The sequence below is a fragment of the Psammomys obesus genome, unplaced genomic scaffold (assembly GCF_907164565.1).
Source record: "Psammomys obesus unplaced genomic scaffold, mPsaObe1.curated_primary_1811, whole genome shotgun sequence".
NCBI lineage: Eukaryota > Metazoa > Chordata > Mammalia > Rodentia > Muridae > Psammomys > Psammomys obesus.
Window position 1 is genome coordinate 7,752,267 of NW_026592710.1, and position 15,540 is coordinate 7,767,806.

General features: G+C 52.5%; 1 protein-coding gene across 1 annotated transcript; it reads left to right on the forward strand.

Moving 5' to 3' along the window:
- Nucleotides 1-5,276: 5,276 nt before the first annotated feature.
- Nucleotides 5,277-14,136, forward strand: Agtrap (angiotensin II receptor associated protein). Its single transcript, XM_055615353.1, has 5 exons — nt 5,277-5,407; nt 9,811-9,845; nt 11,426-11,531; nt 12,203-12,398; nt 13,501-14,136. Exons 1-5 carry the CDS (start codon nt 5,381-5,383, stop codon nt 13,617-13,619), a joined length of 483 nt encoding a protein of 160 aa, XP_055471328.1. The 5' UTR covers nt 5,277-5,380; the 3' UTR covers nt 13,620-14,136.
- The last annotated feature ends 1,404 nt before the right edge of the window (nt 14,137-15,540 follow it).

Consider the following 15,540-nt stretch of genomic DNA (forward strand, 5'->3'; position numbering starts at 1 on the left):
CATTCTCTAATGGCACCAGTTCACTGAGCACCTGCTAAGAGCAGATCATTGTCAAGGACACACCCCTCCCCAGGAACCTGGAGTCCCACCTCCCCCATGGGCTGCATCATGGGGATTCACTGGGAGGGGCTTTCCACATGGTGGATATGGAGGCCTCCTTCCCCCTTTCTCATTCCTCTCTTATCTCTGGCTACAGCTGCCTGGGTACAGGTTCAGACTCCAAAATCTTACCACACTGTGCAAGGAAGGCGAAACTCCTAGAGACTATGGGATCAGATACAAGGAAAGCAAACACCCACAGAAACTGGCGACTGATGGGCATCATGCGGTGGCCGGGCCAGGACCACAGTCACTCTTGCGTATATGCAGATGGAGCCCTCAGCTGCTCTCAGAAATGGAAATTCCAATGCCATCCATGCAGGAAGATGGGGGGCCAGACCCAGGGAAGGCTGGGACTGAGGTCCTGAAGCTAGGGCAGAAGCTTGACAGGCTATAGGAGGTTGGACAAGCAATAGGCCTTCAGGGAGGGCTTGGCACAGGCCGGGAATGTAATCAGATAAGATTCAGCATTAAGGGGAAAAAAAAAGACAATGATCAGCATAAAACAGGGAGAACAGAACATCTGAGCATACCCATATATTCACACACACACACACAGCTGATGAAAGTGAGCAGCACAGAACAGAGAATCAGAGAACTGGCAAGCAGGCCTCCTTCCAGGGAAACAGGCTCTGTGTCTGCCTTCCTTCTGTCAGGTTTCCTGGAATACAGAGGGCAGAGGCAATTTCCCCATCTTCCCTTCCCACCAGGCCTTTGGGTGTGTCCCTCACTGCCCGACTTAAAAGCTTCAGTCCCTGGAGGGAGCTGATCCCTAAGTGACTGGAGAAGCCCCACCAGTGTAAGCCTCACCCTTGCAATCTGAAGCTGCCTTCGCTGAACTGTGCTGACCCCGCACCTGGACCCACCGGGAAACAGAGCAGGATGAACGCCCGGCCTCCCCACCTTCATGCCTGTGCCTGCTCCCTGTGTGCTTGCCTCTGCACAAAGGCACATAAGTCACTCTAGGACACCCCATCTGTCTCGTTCCCCTTCAGAGCACAAAGCAACCCAGGTATCTCATCGTCAGGCTTTAGTCTCTATATTATCTTCTTTCATGTGTTTGTACGTGTTTGCCTGCATGTGTTTAGGTACACTGCATGCATGCCTAATACCCAGTGTGGCCAGAAAAGGATCCCCTGGAACTAGAGTGACTGATGGCTGTAAGCCACCTTGTGGGTGCTGGGCACCGAACTCGACTCCTCTGCATGAACAGAAAGTGCTCTTTTTTAGCCACTAAACCATCTCTCTAGCTCCTCACTATCAGTGTTTTGTCGTTGTTGCTGTTGTTGGTTGGTTGGTTAGTTGGTTGGTTGGTTGGTTGATTTGGTTGATTTGGTTTTTTTGAGACAGGGTTTTTCTATGTCATCCAGGCTGTCCTGGAACTGGCTCTGTAGACCAGGCTGGCATCCAACTCAGAGATCTGCCTGCCTCTGCCTCCCAAGTGCTGGGATTAAAGAAATGAGCTGCTGTCACCGGCCTACTATCAGCTTTTTATACTGCCCTATTCTAGACTCTCTTATCTAAAAGACACATAAAATGTCTCTTCTAAGGGATACGATGCCCTCTTCTGGCATTTTTTGGCACTGCATACACACAGTACACGGCCATGCATGCAAGCAAACACCCATACACATAAAACAGAAATAAAATCTTTTTAAAGAAGATTTATTTATTATGTATACAATGTTCTGCCTGCATGTATATCAGCACGCCAGAAGAGGGCACCAGCTCTCAGTATAGATGGTTGTGAGCCACCATGTGGTTGCTGGGAATTGGACTCAGGACCTCTGGAAGAGCAGCCAATGCTCTTGACCTCTGAGCCATCTCTCCAGCCCCCAAAACACAATCTTGAAACAACAGTGAAGGACAGCTCTGCCCAACCATGCAGGCTCTCTCCAGTCCTGTCAGACCCAAGGCCAAAAACCCAGAGCCAGGGTGCCTATGAAGATCAGCATGAGAGAAGAAAACTGAATCCAATGTAAGACATTTCCTGGGCTGCTCTGAGGGGCCAGGACTCTGCCCTCTAGGCCATTTTCTGAAAGCCTTCTTGGTCCCCACTTCCTCACAGGCCTGTGAGCTCTTCAGATGGAGTTCGAGTTTATATTCTCTGTTTCTTCCAGCTTGGCTTGTCTGATAGGGAAGGAAGTGACTGAGGTAGCATCTCCTACCTCAGTGAGCACAGGAAAGCTAGAGTCATTCTAAAGCCCTTTCCCATTTGGAGCCTTCTGTAAGTCCCACATGTCTTAGATTTGATGTCACTGCCCCACTTAGGATAAATGTCTCACTCAAGGACATAGACACCCAGTGGGGGGGGGGGGACGAAGGTTGGGGAAAGCGGCAGGAATTCAGGCCTTAAAATTCCCAGTGCGGAAGAGTGTTCCCATATGTTACACAGCCTTCATTTGTCATTTACCGGTGCTGTCCCCAGTTCTCATTAGAGAAGCGCCTCACAGTCACTCCGTTAGTACAGAAGCCTCTAACTGACCCAAAGTGCCGAGAATGAGTGAATGTGTGACCTCGGAGGGAGTGCTTGACCTTAAAGGAGACAGCTTGATCACTCCCTCCTGGTTTGGGGAGAGCCTTGCAGAACAGGGACGGGTGGAGCAAGCCGAAGAATGTGAGGGACAGGAGTGGGGTGTCTTCTGAATATGACAGCGCCTGTACACTCACAGACCCAGTGCAGCTGTGGTCGTGTGCATCAGGACCTGCACACAGCCGGGGCCCGGAGGGCTCAATTTTCACCGAGGACGGAGGAAGGATCTGCAAGGCCCCACCCCTCGAGGGGGGACTACGGCTTGCAGTTGTTGGGGACTTATAATAGAAAATGTTTACTGGGTTCCAGAGGGTTGGAATCCATGCTCATCATAGTGGGAAGCATGGCATAGGCAGGCAGACACGATGCTGGAGCAGCAGCTGAGAGCTCATATCTTGGCCCACAAATTGGAAGCAGAGAGATGGATACCTGGGAAGGCTGTGAACTTTTGAAACCACAAACCTTGCCCTACTGACACACCTCCTCCAATGAGACCAGTCCTTCCCAAACAGTTCCGCCAACTAGGAAGCCAGCAAAAATACGAGCTGATGGGGCCATTCCCACTCAAACCACCACGAGAGAGCAGGGTTTTATTTAGCCCACGCTGGCTTTGAATCCTGAATCCTGTGTTCCACCCCTCGAGTGGGTGCTGGGATTAGAGTTGCTTGCCATCACACTTGGCTTATATGGTTCTAGAGATCAGACCCTAGATCAGACCAGGGCCTCTGGGTAGGGAGTAAGCACTCTATCAAAGGAGCAAAATCAACAAAGTGTGTGTGTGTGTGTCTGTGTGTCTGTGTGTGTGTGTGTGTACTGTTAAAATCCATGGCTCCACACATGCTAGGCAAGTGTGATCCTCCTGAGCTACACCCTGATTCTTAATTCAAGCTACAGAGGAGATACTTCAGCAGGTAAGAGTACCTACTGCTCTTGCAGAGGAAATGCGTTTGGTTCCCAGCATCCACATGGCGGCCGCCACATGGCGGCTCACAGCTGTCTGCAACTCCAGTTCTAGGCGATCAATGCCTCCCTCTTCTGACCTCTGCAGGCTCCTGCATATACACATGCACATATATACACTTGGATACACACACACACACACACACACACACACACACGTACACACAGAGTTAAATACATAAATATTTCAAAAAACCTAGGCTAAAAGGCCAGGGAGGCGGCTATGTGGTTAAAGGCACTTGCCACACAAGCCTGATGACTTGAAATTGGTTCCCCAGGACCCATGTAAAAAGCCAGCTGTGGTGTAGTGCATCCGAAAGCCCAGCATCCCAAGAAAGTGGAAGATGGAGAACAGAGGATCACCCAGATACTAGTCCGGTGCACTCAGATGGACAGAAACAAGAGAGACCCTGCCTCAAAAACAAGGTAGAAAAGTGAGGATCAACTCAAGGACGTCGGTTCGATTATCTCCACATAAGAGTCCTCCTGCCTCTGCTTCCCTAGTGCTTGTGGCTATTCAGTGGTCAGCTTGAAAGTCCTTTTCCTGTCTTCCTTTCCTTACCCAGGCTTCAAAACCCTGGATGGAAGGAATCAACTCCCCAAGTTGTCCTCTCTCCTCACACTCATGGTGTGGCATGCATTCACTCACCCCACTAAATAAGTCATACATGCTTACATACATACATACATACATACATACATACATACATACATACATAGGAAATAAACATGGTCTCACTTTATAAGCCAGGCAGGCTTTTGATCTCATGGTGTGTGCCCCTCCTCCCCCCAGTTTGTCGAGACAGGTTTCTCTGCGTAGCCTTGGCTATCCTGGAATCACTCTACAGACCAGGCGGTCCTGGAACTCACAGAGATCCATCTGCCTCTGCCTCCCTAGTGCTGGGCATAAAGGTGTGAGCCCCACATCCGGCTGTATGGTGTCCCTCCTGCCTCCACCTCCGTTAATTACAGGCGTGACCCATCGTGTCAGCTTTCATGTTTTCTTTCTTTCTTTTCAATATATTTTATGACATTCTCTTGAAGTCCAAAAAGCTCGAAGGAGAAATTTAACACAGTATTCTTCTCAGATTTATTTTATCTTTTGTGTATGCATGTTTTGCCTGCACGTGTGTATGCGCACTGCATGTCTGGTGACTTCGGAGGACAGAAAAGGGTGGTTGGATCGCATGTACATGATTTGTGAGCTGCCACGTGGGAATCGAACCCAGGTTGCTCTTCTGGAAGAGCAACAAGTGCTCTTAACCACGGAATCAGTTCTCCAGACCTCGCCTTTTCCATTACAGAGAAGAATAATTCACTGGCCCTCACCGGGATGCTGAGGTAGGGGCTGGACTAACCCTTTGTACAAGGGAAGGAAGGGAGGAGATGTCGTGCGGTAGACACGGGCTGTTCCCACATCACTTTCTGCCTGGCTCCTGCAGGCTCTCCAGGTTGCAGAAGTTCCCACCACCTCACCTGGATCCCACTTAGGCAGCCCGTTGCGCCCTGGGGCCCAGAAATGCGGACCTTCTGCTTTAAAAGCAGCCGCCGCTTGAGGCCTAGGCGGTGTCCGGGGCCTGAGCCTTGCAGCAGGAGCCCGCGGCTAGACGCTGTCTCCTAGCAACCAACTGCGGTCACGTGCCCGTGCGGGTTGGCCTCACGTGGCTCAGGGCCGAGCTACCGTTGGAGCTAGCGCAACGGGACGGGCGGGGCCGGGAAGTTTGTTCCTGAGTTCGGAGCCCAGGAGTCCCCGCGGCCGTCGCGCAGGTGCCCTCCGCCGGGGTCAGGATGGAGCTGCCCGCCGTGAACTTGAAGGTGGCCGCGCGGCCGGGGCGGGCGGGAGTCCAGGAAGCGGAAGGGAAGGCGCGGAGTCCAGGGGAGGAGGCAGCGGACACCGAGAGGGACACCTGGGGACAGAGATGGACAGGGCCGCCCCTCCCGGACAGACCTACGGGTCCCCGACTGCCCGGGCCTGCGCTCCTGGTGTCCCCCAGCAGCAGGATAGGGACACCTCTCCTCCTAAGAGGTCAGACCCCCTCCAGTGCAGTCCCGGTGGGTCCCTCTGTGTGTTTGCACGGGTTAGGAGAAATCCGGTGTCCCCAAACAATTGCTTCTCCCTAATTCCCTCTTGTAGCGTCCTTATTTCATAATTAAGAAGCGGGAACTGCAGAAGTTTCATAAAAGCAAAAAACCCCAGAGCCTGTGCCTGGCCCCAGGCAGCGCGGCTGCCTACGGGTGTCTTCATTTCCTGAGTTCCATTTCTCTCCCAGCCCTCCTAGTTTGCAACAGAGGGTTTGGCTACTTAGCCTCGGCCAGAGGGGTGTGGACCTGGAACTAAACCGGCCATCTTGGGCCTTGGTTGCAGGCGCCTTGAAACCCTTAGACTCCTGGGTGTCAGAGCATTTAGCACGCGTTGGTGTCTAGAGGCCAAAGGGACGGAAGAGATAGGTGGCTTTGGAGCGGCCCTGCACCTCCAGAGTTGAGATGGGCTGTGACTTGCTCTAGCTGGTTTTCACCATTCCTAAGTTCCTGGCCAGCAGCTGGAGGGAAACATGATTGGAGCAAAGGAGTAGGCTTGGGCGGATCCCTTAGCTGGGGAGGGGTTTACAGGCTGCAGCAGGGCTGGTTGCCTGCCCTCAAATAATTAAGAGGACAGCTTGAGTCTCAACAGTATGGCATTTGAGTAGCCCACCGCCAGGCCTGGGGTTTGATCCCAGTACCACAAACAAACAAGCAAATAATAGTAATAATAATGGCAAAATATAGCAACAGGTGAGGAAAGAGCTGGTGTTTATGGGCTGATATGTTTTATTCATTTGTTTAGGGTCTTGTGTGGTACAGGCTAGCCTTGAACTTATGTATAGCTGAGGATGACCCCAAACTTCAGACCCTGCTGCCCCCACCTCTCCAGTTCTGAGACTGCAGGCCTGTAATGCAGTACCAGGCATGAAACACAGCGCTTCTTGCATGCTAAGGAAACACTCTGCCAACCAAGCCATATCTCACAGCCTGTGTTGCTTATTAATCTCCTCCACTGAGAAGGCTGAAGCTGTGCCCTGTTGTTTTTGTTTTGAGACAGGCTTTTGCTATCTAGCTCTGGCAGGCCGGAACTCACTTTGTAAAGTAGGCTGTCTTTGAACTCACAAATATCTGCTTGTTCTTGCCTCCTGTGTGCTGGGATTAAAGGCGTGCACCACCATTCCTGGCCAGAGATGCTATATTCCTTTATAGAGGGGCAAACTTCAGTTTAAATCATGCAAGTAAATTGCCAGGGACCCCAAGAAATAAGAGGTGCATCTCCACTGCTTGCCATTTCCTGGTGTCTGGTTGCTTAGGGCTAACATTGGTTTTAATGACCTATGTCAACTTTTAGAGCCTGACAGAGCATCTAGCACAACTGTGAGGTAGATGGGCTTTTGGGCCCAGGATGTAAAGACTGAACCCTCCCTTGATCTGATTGACAAGCCCTTTGTCTCCATGGATCTTAGCAGGAGCCAGTCAGAAGCAAGTGAGCGCTAGAGATTGTGAAGTAACGCATAGGAAGGACATGCAGTCACTTTTGGGCTTCACATCAGTGACAAAGTTTTACTGTGTGCCTCAGTATTGGGGACATACTGAATTATCCATAATCTGAAAATCAGAGTGAGGCTCAGTGTTCTGTTGCTTTGTCTGCTAGATCTGGTAACCCTATGCAGGATAGCTGGGGCACCGTGGTTGCCCCTCTTGACTCTGCCCTCTGTCCTTTAAAAGCCTGCCTGCTCTGCCCAGCTCAGCTGGAGTGGCCAGGTGAAAAGAAGCAGTTGCCCCAGGCTCTGTGTAAGAAGCTGGTTCCTTCCTGAACCTCACCCACGCTCCTCTAGAAGCAGGAGCTGAGCTGCAGCAGCTCAGGGTAGACTACACTTTTGAAGTGTTGGGAGAAGGAGCAGTGGGGAATCTGACAGGGGTAATAAGGCCTGCTGTGTTGAGTGCCTCACACACCTCCATCCCCCTGCCCTCCAGAGCAGGGCTGAAGAGCAGGTGGCAGTTGTATGAGGCTTGCCCAAGTCTGTGTGTGGAGCTAGGAGCTGCTCCATGGGTCTGACTCCAAAGTCTGCCAGATGACCAGGGCAGGACCTGCCTCTCCTCCTGGGTCATCCTTGAACTCAGCTGTCCTTGGGGCATCCTACTGTCTTATCTAACAGGCCACCAAGTGTTCGAACAGGACACACTGGAATGTATTTAAGTTGTGGTCTGGGAGGTCCCCATGCCCTCCTTCTTTGGGAATAGCAAACAAAGGCTTACTTTGTCTTCTCATGGTTGGTGAGTTCTCTATCACTGAGCCACAGTCCACAGCCCCAAACAGAGGGTTAATAATTGTGGCCCTTTGGCTTCTGCTGACCCACCCTTTTCTAAGTTAAACTTCATTCTCTTCTGTCCTGTTTTCTTCCTTGCAGATCCTGATAGTGGACAGGCTTTGGGGCCAGGCTTTAAGGCCAGGCATTGACATTGCGTTATCTGTGTGACATTAAGGAGGTTTCTTGGCCTCTCTGAGCATCAGTTTGCTCTCTCTAAAAAGAGGTGCAAAACAAACTGTGCCTTCTAGGGTGTGAGGGGATTAAAAACTCAGACCAGATGTAGGGCAATGATGGTGTACACAGAGGCAGGCAGATCCCCGTGAGTTTGAGGCCAGCCTGGTCTATAAAGCAAGTTCCAGGACAGCCAGGGCTACACAGAGAAACCCTGTCTTGAAGCACCAAAAACAAAAACAAAAAAAAAACCTCAGTCCAGAAAACAGGTCTACATTTGCAAGTTTCTCTGTGTAACAGCCCTGGCTATTCTGGAACTCACTTTATAGACCAGGCTGTCCTAAAACTTAGAGGTCCACTTGCCTCTGCCTCCCAAGTGCTAGGATCAAAGGTGTGTGCCCGCATGCCCAGCTCGAGACTCGGTCTCTTGATAGGTTTGCTTTCCATGGGCATTCTGCACTGTCACTCTCTGCCATGTTCCCTCGAGGTGTCGTCTCACACTGAACATGGAGCTCACTGATTTGCCTAGACTAGCTGGCCAGTGAGCTCAGGGATCCTCCTGCAGTAAAGTTCCTTCCTGTAGGCAGGAGTGACAGCACCTAGGCCTTTCCCTGCCTGTCTGCCCTGGTCGAGCACACAGCTTTGCCGTCAGTCTAACCCTGCCATCTGCCACAGCAAAGCTCCTGGCGTCCCAGGAAGTCTCTGGCCTACTATCACCTCTGCCTTGCTCATGCCCTCCGCCCACTCAGAGGGCTGGTCCTGGCTCCCTGCCTCAGCCTGCCTGAGAGCATGCTTAGCTTAGCCTCAGCACTCAGTCAGGAAGCCTGGAACCCACTCTAGCTGACAGTACCCTATTCTTCTCATGGCCTCAGCCCCTCCTGTCTTAGCGCTCCAGGCAGTGCCGTCTGGATTACCAGAAGAGGCCAGTCCAAGACCAGGGCTATGATTTCAAGGACGCCAAAAGCAGTAAAAGGGTAGTGTGGAAATCCAGGCAGGCAGGAGGGATTTTGTCCTTAATGAGACATATTGCAGTGTCTCCTGCAGAGTAGTCTCAAGCTCCACTGGGTCATTAAACTTGAAATCTGAGCTGCCAACCACTGATTTTGGACCACCTCTACTGTCTCCCACCTCTCCCCTTACTGTTTGTTTTGAAACAGGCCTAGGTTAGTCTTGAATTCATTATGTTGCTGAGGATGATCCTGAACTTCTGATCCTCCCAAGGTGCTGAGATTACAGGCATGCACAACTATGCCTAACTTATGGCAGTTTTTTTCTATGTGGGGATTGAACTCTGGGCTTCAAGCATGTTAGGCAGGCACTGAGTCCCAGCCCCATCTCCTTGCTCCTCCCCTGCAGCTTCTGTGGCTGCCTTCCCCTCTGGAGCCCATAGCTCTGGCTCCAGGTCCTAAGAACTCCTTGTTGGAGGCCCCTCCCACTCTCCATTCAGACTTCTGATTCCAGGGCTCATGCCTGTAATCAGCCCCTGTAAGAAGCTCCTAGCCCTTGGAAACAGGAAGGGGCAGAGGTGCCTGTCTCCACCAGGCGTCTCCTTCTTTACCACAGATGCCTCACTTTTGCTGGGATTTTTTTTAAGACGTTTGTGAGAGCCTTGTAGGTGCCAGGCAGGGCCTCCTGTGTGTCCTGGCTCCACAGGCCTTGCGCTGCCTGTGACATTGCATTCACAGACTTACCAAGCCTGTCCTTGTGCTACAGGTTATTCTCCTGGTTCACTGGCTGCTGACGACCTGGTAAGTGGCTCTGGGGGTCTGGTTGTATCCACATGTCTCCTGGCTGTCCGCTGTGTCACCTGGGGTCTGTGTCCACACTTCCCTGGGGTCAGTTAGCATTCAGCAGTGTCTCAGCCTGCCTCATTAGCAGTCCATTCTGCCGAGAGCTGGGTGGCTTTCACCTCTTTACAGTGGGATAAGGATTGGCTCCTGCGGCAGTGCTTGCCAACCAAGCCCCCAAGTGAGGCTTCAGGACGCAGCTTGGTCTCCGCTGTCACTTCTGTCCAAAAAACAAGTCAAAAAAAACCACTGAGACCATGCGTTTTGCAGGCTTTGAAGGGCAGTGAGCATGCCAACAGCTGTGAGTGATACCAGCGTGGAAGCAGGGCTCACTTTCCCTGAGGTTGGTTCCACACTGGTGACTGGGCAGCGCTCACACCCGCTTTTCCGAGACAGAAGATAGGAGGACTGGAAAACAGGCTTCTTGGCCTAATTGCCAATCCAGTCCCAGGCTTGCTGAGTGTCAGGGCCCAAAGAAACCCAGAAAGTCTCACTCAGAACCTGTGGCTCCACCCCTATACCTCCCGTAAACCTCTCCAGCCCAGGGTCTGGGCTTCCCCTTCCTTCCCTTTCCCCAGCTTCTGAATCCTATATAACTCAGTCGTTTTGGCTACACGCCGTCTTGGTTCTGCTCTTGGCTCCTCTCCTGGACCTCACTTTATTTGCCCTTTCTCTTCTCTTCTTTCCTCTCTCTTTCCCTTCCTCTTGCTCTCCCCTACACCTCTCCTCTCATGTCCTGGTTCAGTCTGCTGGCTATGTTCAGTCTGGACCCTGACTGCTCAGCCTGTGGCTGTTCTCTCCCTCGTATCTACACAGCCATGCCTAGGAGCAGTCAGTCCTCATTTTCATTCACCGCAGCTGTGTGACCTGGTTAGTCACCTGTTAGGCCTGTGCCTCCGAATCTGTGAAATGAGGCTCAGAGTAACACCTCTCCCAAGAGCAGCTGTGAAAGATGAATTTAGAGTGTGTGGGACAGTGCCAGGTCCCAGGAAGTGCCCCGGGTTAACTGTGGAAAGCCCAGCTCTGCAAAGAAATAAGTGATGTCAGTTTATAGTGATACCCTGAAAACTACAGCAGGGAGGGCACTGGGTCAGGTCAACAGGGGAGTGGATCCCCTCAGGCAACGTTTGAGCTCTAAGATGACAAGACATGGCTGTATGTTAAGGAAAACGAAGCCTCAATGGTCAGCAGCCAGGAGGTAAGGACGGGGCTCATGAGAACCCCTATAGACTACAATTCTTAGAAGGTGTCGTATTCTACACATGTCAGAAAACTGAAAGGTTAGTGTGGAGTCACGTGATCTGGCTCACTGCTTGCTATTTCAAGAACTGCCTGCAGGGGGCAGGAGTGACAGCAAGACCTATACAGAGAAGCTGTGGGCCCTATGCTTGTGGGAGAGGATGGATGAGCCCAGGTTCAGGAAGCCAGGTGGTCTATTCGCAAAAAGGCAAAGACTCCTAGAGCAGGAGGAAGGAACTGTGGGAGGAGGGGAGGACCACTCAGGGTGGCGACTGGCTGATTGATAGTGTCTCTCTATGCAGGGGCTGCTTGGTGTTCTCAGGCTCCTATGCCTGGAGCAACTTCACTATCCTGGCCCTGGGCTTGTGGGCTGTGGCCCAGCGGGACTCTGTTGATGCCATAGGCATGGTGAGTGGGGAGGGGTGGTAGGAGAGAGGGCAGGGAACTGGCTCCCTCCGTGTGCCCCCTCGTCTGTGCCAGTATTCTCTCCTCATCATGTCCCACCTTTTTCTGTCCTAAAGCCTCATACACAGCCTCCCAGGATGGAGAGCGAGCCTCTAGCTGGGCTAGCAAAGCTCCCCACCTCTGCTGTTGTCTTCTCCAAGACAGACATAGGGTAGAGATCGCAGAACCCCAAGATTGGCTATCCTCCCAGCAGTCTGACCTGCTTCAGGGTCGTCTCTTGGGGAGAAAGGATGTGACTGGGAGGCCTGGCTAAAAGGGAGCACCCCTGCTTTATGGAGTCAGAGCTGATACTGGCCTGATACTAGGGAGGTACCTACTTCTTCACACTGAGGCCATGGCTCCTTAGGAGAATTGCAAAGGGAACTTTCCTAGTTTTCTGGACTCCAAGGGACTGTCCCTCTCAGAAATTTCAGAGCCAGGTGTTGGGCCCTATCATGACCTCAGTGGCAGGAGGTGAGGTTGGGGAATTCTGGGGCAATAGGCTGGAGTCAGACTCCTGCTCCCAGGCCATGCAGGTATCAGTCACAAGACATATTCCAGGCCAGTGTGTGTGAGGGAAGCTTTCAGGCTGGTGGGTGTCAGTGCCTGTGACCCTGTGATGGTGTTTCTTGCAGTTTCTTGGTGGCTTGGTTGTCACCATCTTCCTGGACATTATCTACATCAGCATCTTCTACTCCAGTGTTACCATTGGGGACACTGGCCGCTTCAGTGCAGGCATGGCCATCCTCAGTTTGCTGCTCAAGCCCTTCTCTTGCTGCCTTGTGTACCACATGCACCGTGAACGAGGGGGTGAACTCCCACTCCGCCCCGGTAAGTCCTACTCTGCTCTGGCTCCCCCTGCCCTGTGAAGCTCCTAGGCACTGCTTCAAAGGCCTTGGGCCCTGCTACCAGTCTGGTGTGACTTTTCCTGTTGTCAGACTGTGGGCAGACTTGGTGGCTGTCCCTCAGCCCAGAGCACATGAAGCTATGCAGGCGTTGAGCTCCCAGAGGCAGCAGGGAGCCTCTGGTTTGGGCCTGTAGATGGCTGTAGGGACAGCTCCTTCCTTTCATTTCCACAAGCCCTGGCTCTGGAGCTGTGCCCTCCTGCCCTATGGGATGTACCCCTTCTGGGCAGGCAGGCCAGGGAGCCCTGTGTGCCAGCCTTCTAGTGTCTAGCTTAGAACAAAGTTTTCTCTTTGGTGGTTTGGAAACCCCAGGTGACCTGGAGATCCCATGAGAGAGTACTGAGCCAGGGCAAGAGTGGCCTGTGGCTGCCCGCTCTGGTTTGTCTCAGTGCTACCTAGACCTGCCCTAGGTCTGCCCTTCAGACCTAGGTCTGAAGGGATCAGATGAGAGAAGGAAGGTCCATCATCCTTGGGACTTGTTCATGGTCCTAGGACAAATGTACGAGGGAGGAATGAGCGATGTGGGATGCCTTCCATCTTGCCCTGTACCATCAGCCCCAGCCTTCTGATTACAGCAACTGTACCAGGCTCTGCAGCTTCTAGAGACAGAGATATATATGGGTCCTTGGGCCTGGCGGAGAGCAGGAGAGAAGTTTGTGGGCCCAGGACTAGGCCCCCTCTCATCAGATCCCTGAGCACGTGCTGCTGGGGGCAGATGTGGCACAGTGGCCAGTAGCCATCCATCACAGGACCTGCTGCTTAGGTTTGAACCCATTGTCCTCTGCTTCAAGCTGCATAATATCAAATCGGCCTGTCTCTTTGACCTTTACATTCCTCATCTGCAAATCCGTGCCCCATACAGATCCAAGGATTGGATGTTACAGGCTTGGTGTCTAGGCCTCTGCTACTGCCTATTGTCTTTGGTATCAGGTTGCCGAACACTAGCCACATTGAGGGTGTGTCCGGCTGTGCTTAGCGGAAGGCCCCATGGGCTCATTTTCTTTCTCCACATGTTCCCTGCCCTCTAGATTTCTTCGGACCTTCTCAGGAGCCTAGTGCCTACCAGACAATTGACTCACCAGACTCGCCTGCGGACCCCTTGGCAAACCTGGAGAACAAAGGCCTAGCTGCTCCCCGGGGGTACTGAAGCTATTCCCTGGCCTTCCTGGTGCCCAGCAGGATGCTTGTCACCTCCATTTCCTGGACATACAATGGAGCATCTCCATTCCCTACCACAGAGATGACCTGAGTCATGTGCCCTTGGAGGTCAAGAGCCCCTAGCTTCCCAGCTAAGAAGAGCCCAGTCCTAACTCTCCAGGCTGCTCCTCCCTTTAAGACCTGCCAACCCTGGGCTAGACCTGTGGTTGCTTTCTTCACCTCCTACCCCACAACAACACACTTCTGCCAAGCTCTGCAGAGTGCTGCAGGGCCAGCCAGGCCTTAAGGGCCATGGTTGCTGCCTCTTGGGCTGCCCCAAGATGGCTCAGCCCTTTCTAGAAGCTCTGGGAACTTCTGGTCCTCAGCCTGCCCTACATGGGAGCTAAAACTCCATGCCTGTCACTGCCTCGTGCCTTGGTGCCTGGGGATCCCAGGCCTGGACACAGTAGGTCTGCAGAGGCCCCTCTCCAAGCCTGCCATTAAAATTCAGAGGTTCTGCAGCTGGACTGTTGGAGCCATGTTGATCTCCAAGCCGGGACCTGTCTTGCCCTCTTGGGATGATTTCTCCTTTGAATCAGTTGCAGGTGGAACTTGGTCTAAGCCACTCGTTTTATCGGGCCTGGTGAAGGAAGGGCTTCCCTATGGGTCTGCCTTTAGGAGCCTGGCTCCAGCCAAACGGGGGAGGCAGAGACAGTGCTGGTCAGCGTGGCATGCAGACATCTGTCCTCTGAACCAGATGACCCAGCACTGGTTCAAATTCTGCTCTGCCACTGGCAGCGGTGTGAAGCACTTACCATGTCTTCCAGAAAAGAGGTGGTTATCAGGGTCTGCGTGTGGAAGCCCTGAGTGGCCAGCTGCACTGCCCCTGAGACTGGACCATGAGGCAGGGCACGGGTGGTTTCCTCTAGTCCCTGTGTTCTCACCTCAGTCCACTGCCTCCTGAGGTGGCAGGGCCAGGACTCCCACTCTTGCTCAAATGCTAGATCTCTGGGGACAGACCGTTGAAGACAGACGGAGGCGAGAGTCCTGAAAGAAACAGGGAGGCTGAGTAACACAATTGTGAAAAGTGAAACAGCCTGGGGTGCAGGGGGAGGGGTTGTGGTCCATCGGCTGTGTTGGGGTGTCTGTCACTTGTGGTCCATCCGCTGTGTTGGGGGACCACTTGTGGTCCATCCACTCTGTTGGGGAGGTCACTTGTGGTCATTCTGCTGTGTGGAACACCATCCCCTGTAATCAGCGGATAACCCAGACCTAAGCCCAGCATGAGCAAACAGGGTGAAGAGCAGCTTGTACCACTAGAGGGCAGTACCTGTGACTCAGCTTCTCACAAAATCTTTAGCTTTGTGTGTGTGTGTGTGTGTGTGTGTGTGTGTGTGTGTGTGTGTGTGTGAGTGTGTGAAGCAGGAAACATGAGCTGGGACCCAGAAATGACTCAGAAGCTCAGCCAGTAAAAGGCATCTACTGCTGAGCCTCACGATCTGCGTTTGGTCCCTGGAACCCACTCCTGGAAATTATCCTCCGACTTCCGCACTCTGGCCATGGTATGAGGTTACACACATACCCCAAAATTATATAAATGTAAAAAAACAAAAGACCGTCTATTATTATTAAAAACCCTCTTGTTGGGCAGTGTTTTTAATAATCTCGGCACTCTGGAGGCAGAGCAGGTGCATCTCTGAGCTTGAGGCGAGCCTGGTTTACAGAGAGTTTCAGGACAGCCAAGGCTACTCAGAGAAACCTTGTCTCAGAACAAACAAACAGAAAGAAAGCATGTTCTGGGACTCATACTTAACAGAGGCCTTGGAAGAGGAGGAGGAAGAGGCATGTTGTCTCCTCATGTTTCTGTAAGGCTTCTTAGCAGAATGAAGGCCTGGGGACGCTGCCTGGGCCCCTTGGAATAGGTCAGGTTT

Coding starts and splice junctions, on each gene's coding strand:
- Agtrap (XM_055615353.1), top strand. CDS start 5,381: ATGGAGCTGCCCGCCGTGAACTTGAAG. Junction 11,532..12,202: donor CTGTTGATGCCATAGGCATG/GTGAGTGGGGAG, acceptor TGTTTCTTGCAG/TTTCTTGGTGGCTTGGTTGT. Junction 12,399..13,500: donor TGAACTCCCACTCCGCCCCG/GTAAGTCCTACT, acceptor CCTGCCCTCTAG/ATTTCTTCGGACCTTCTCAG.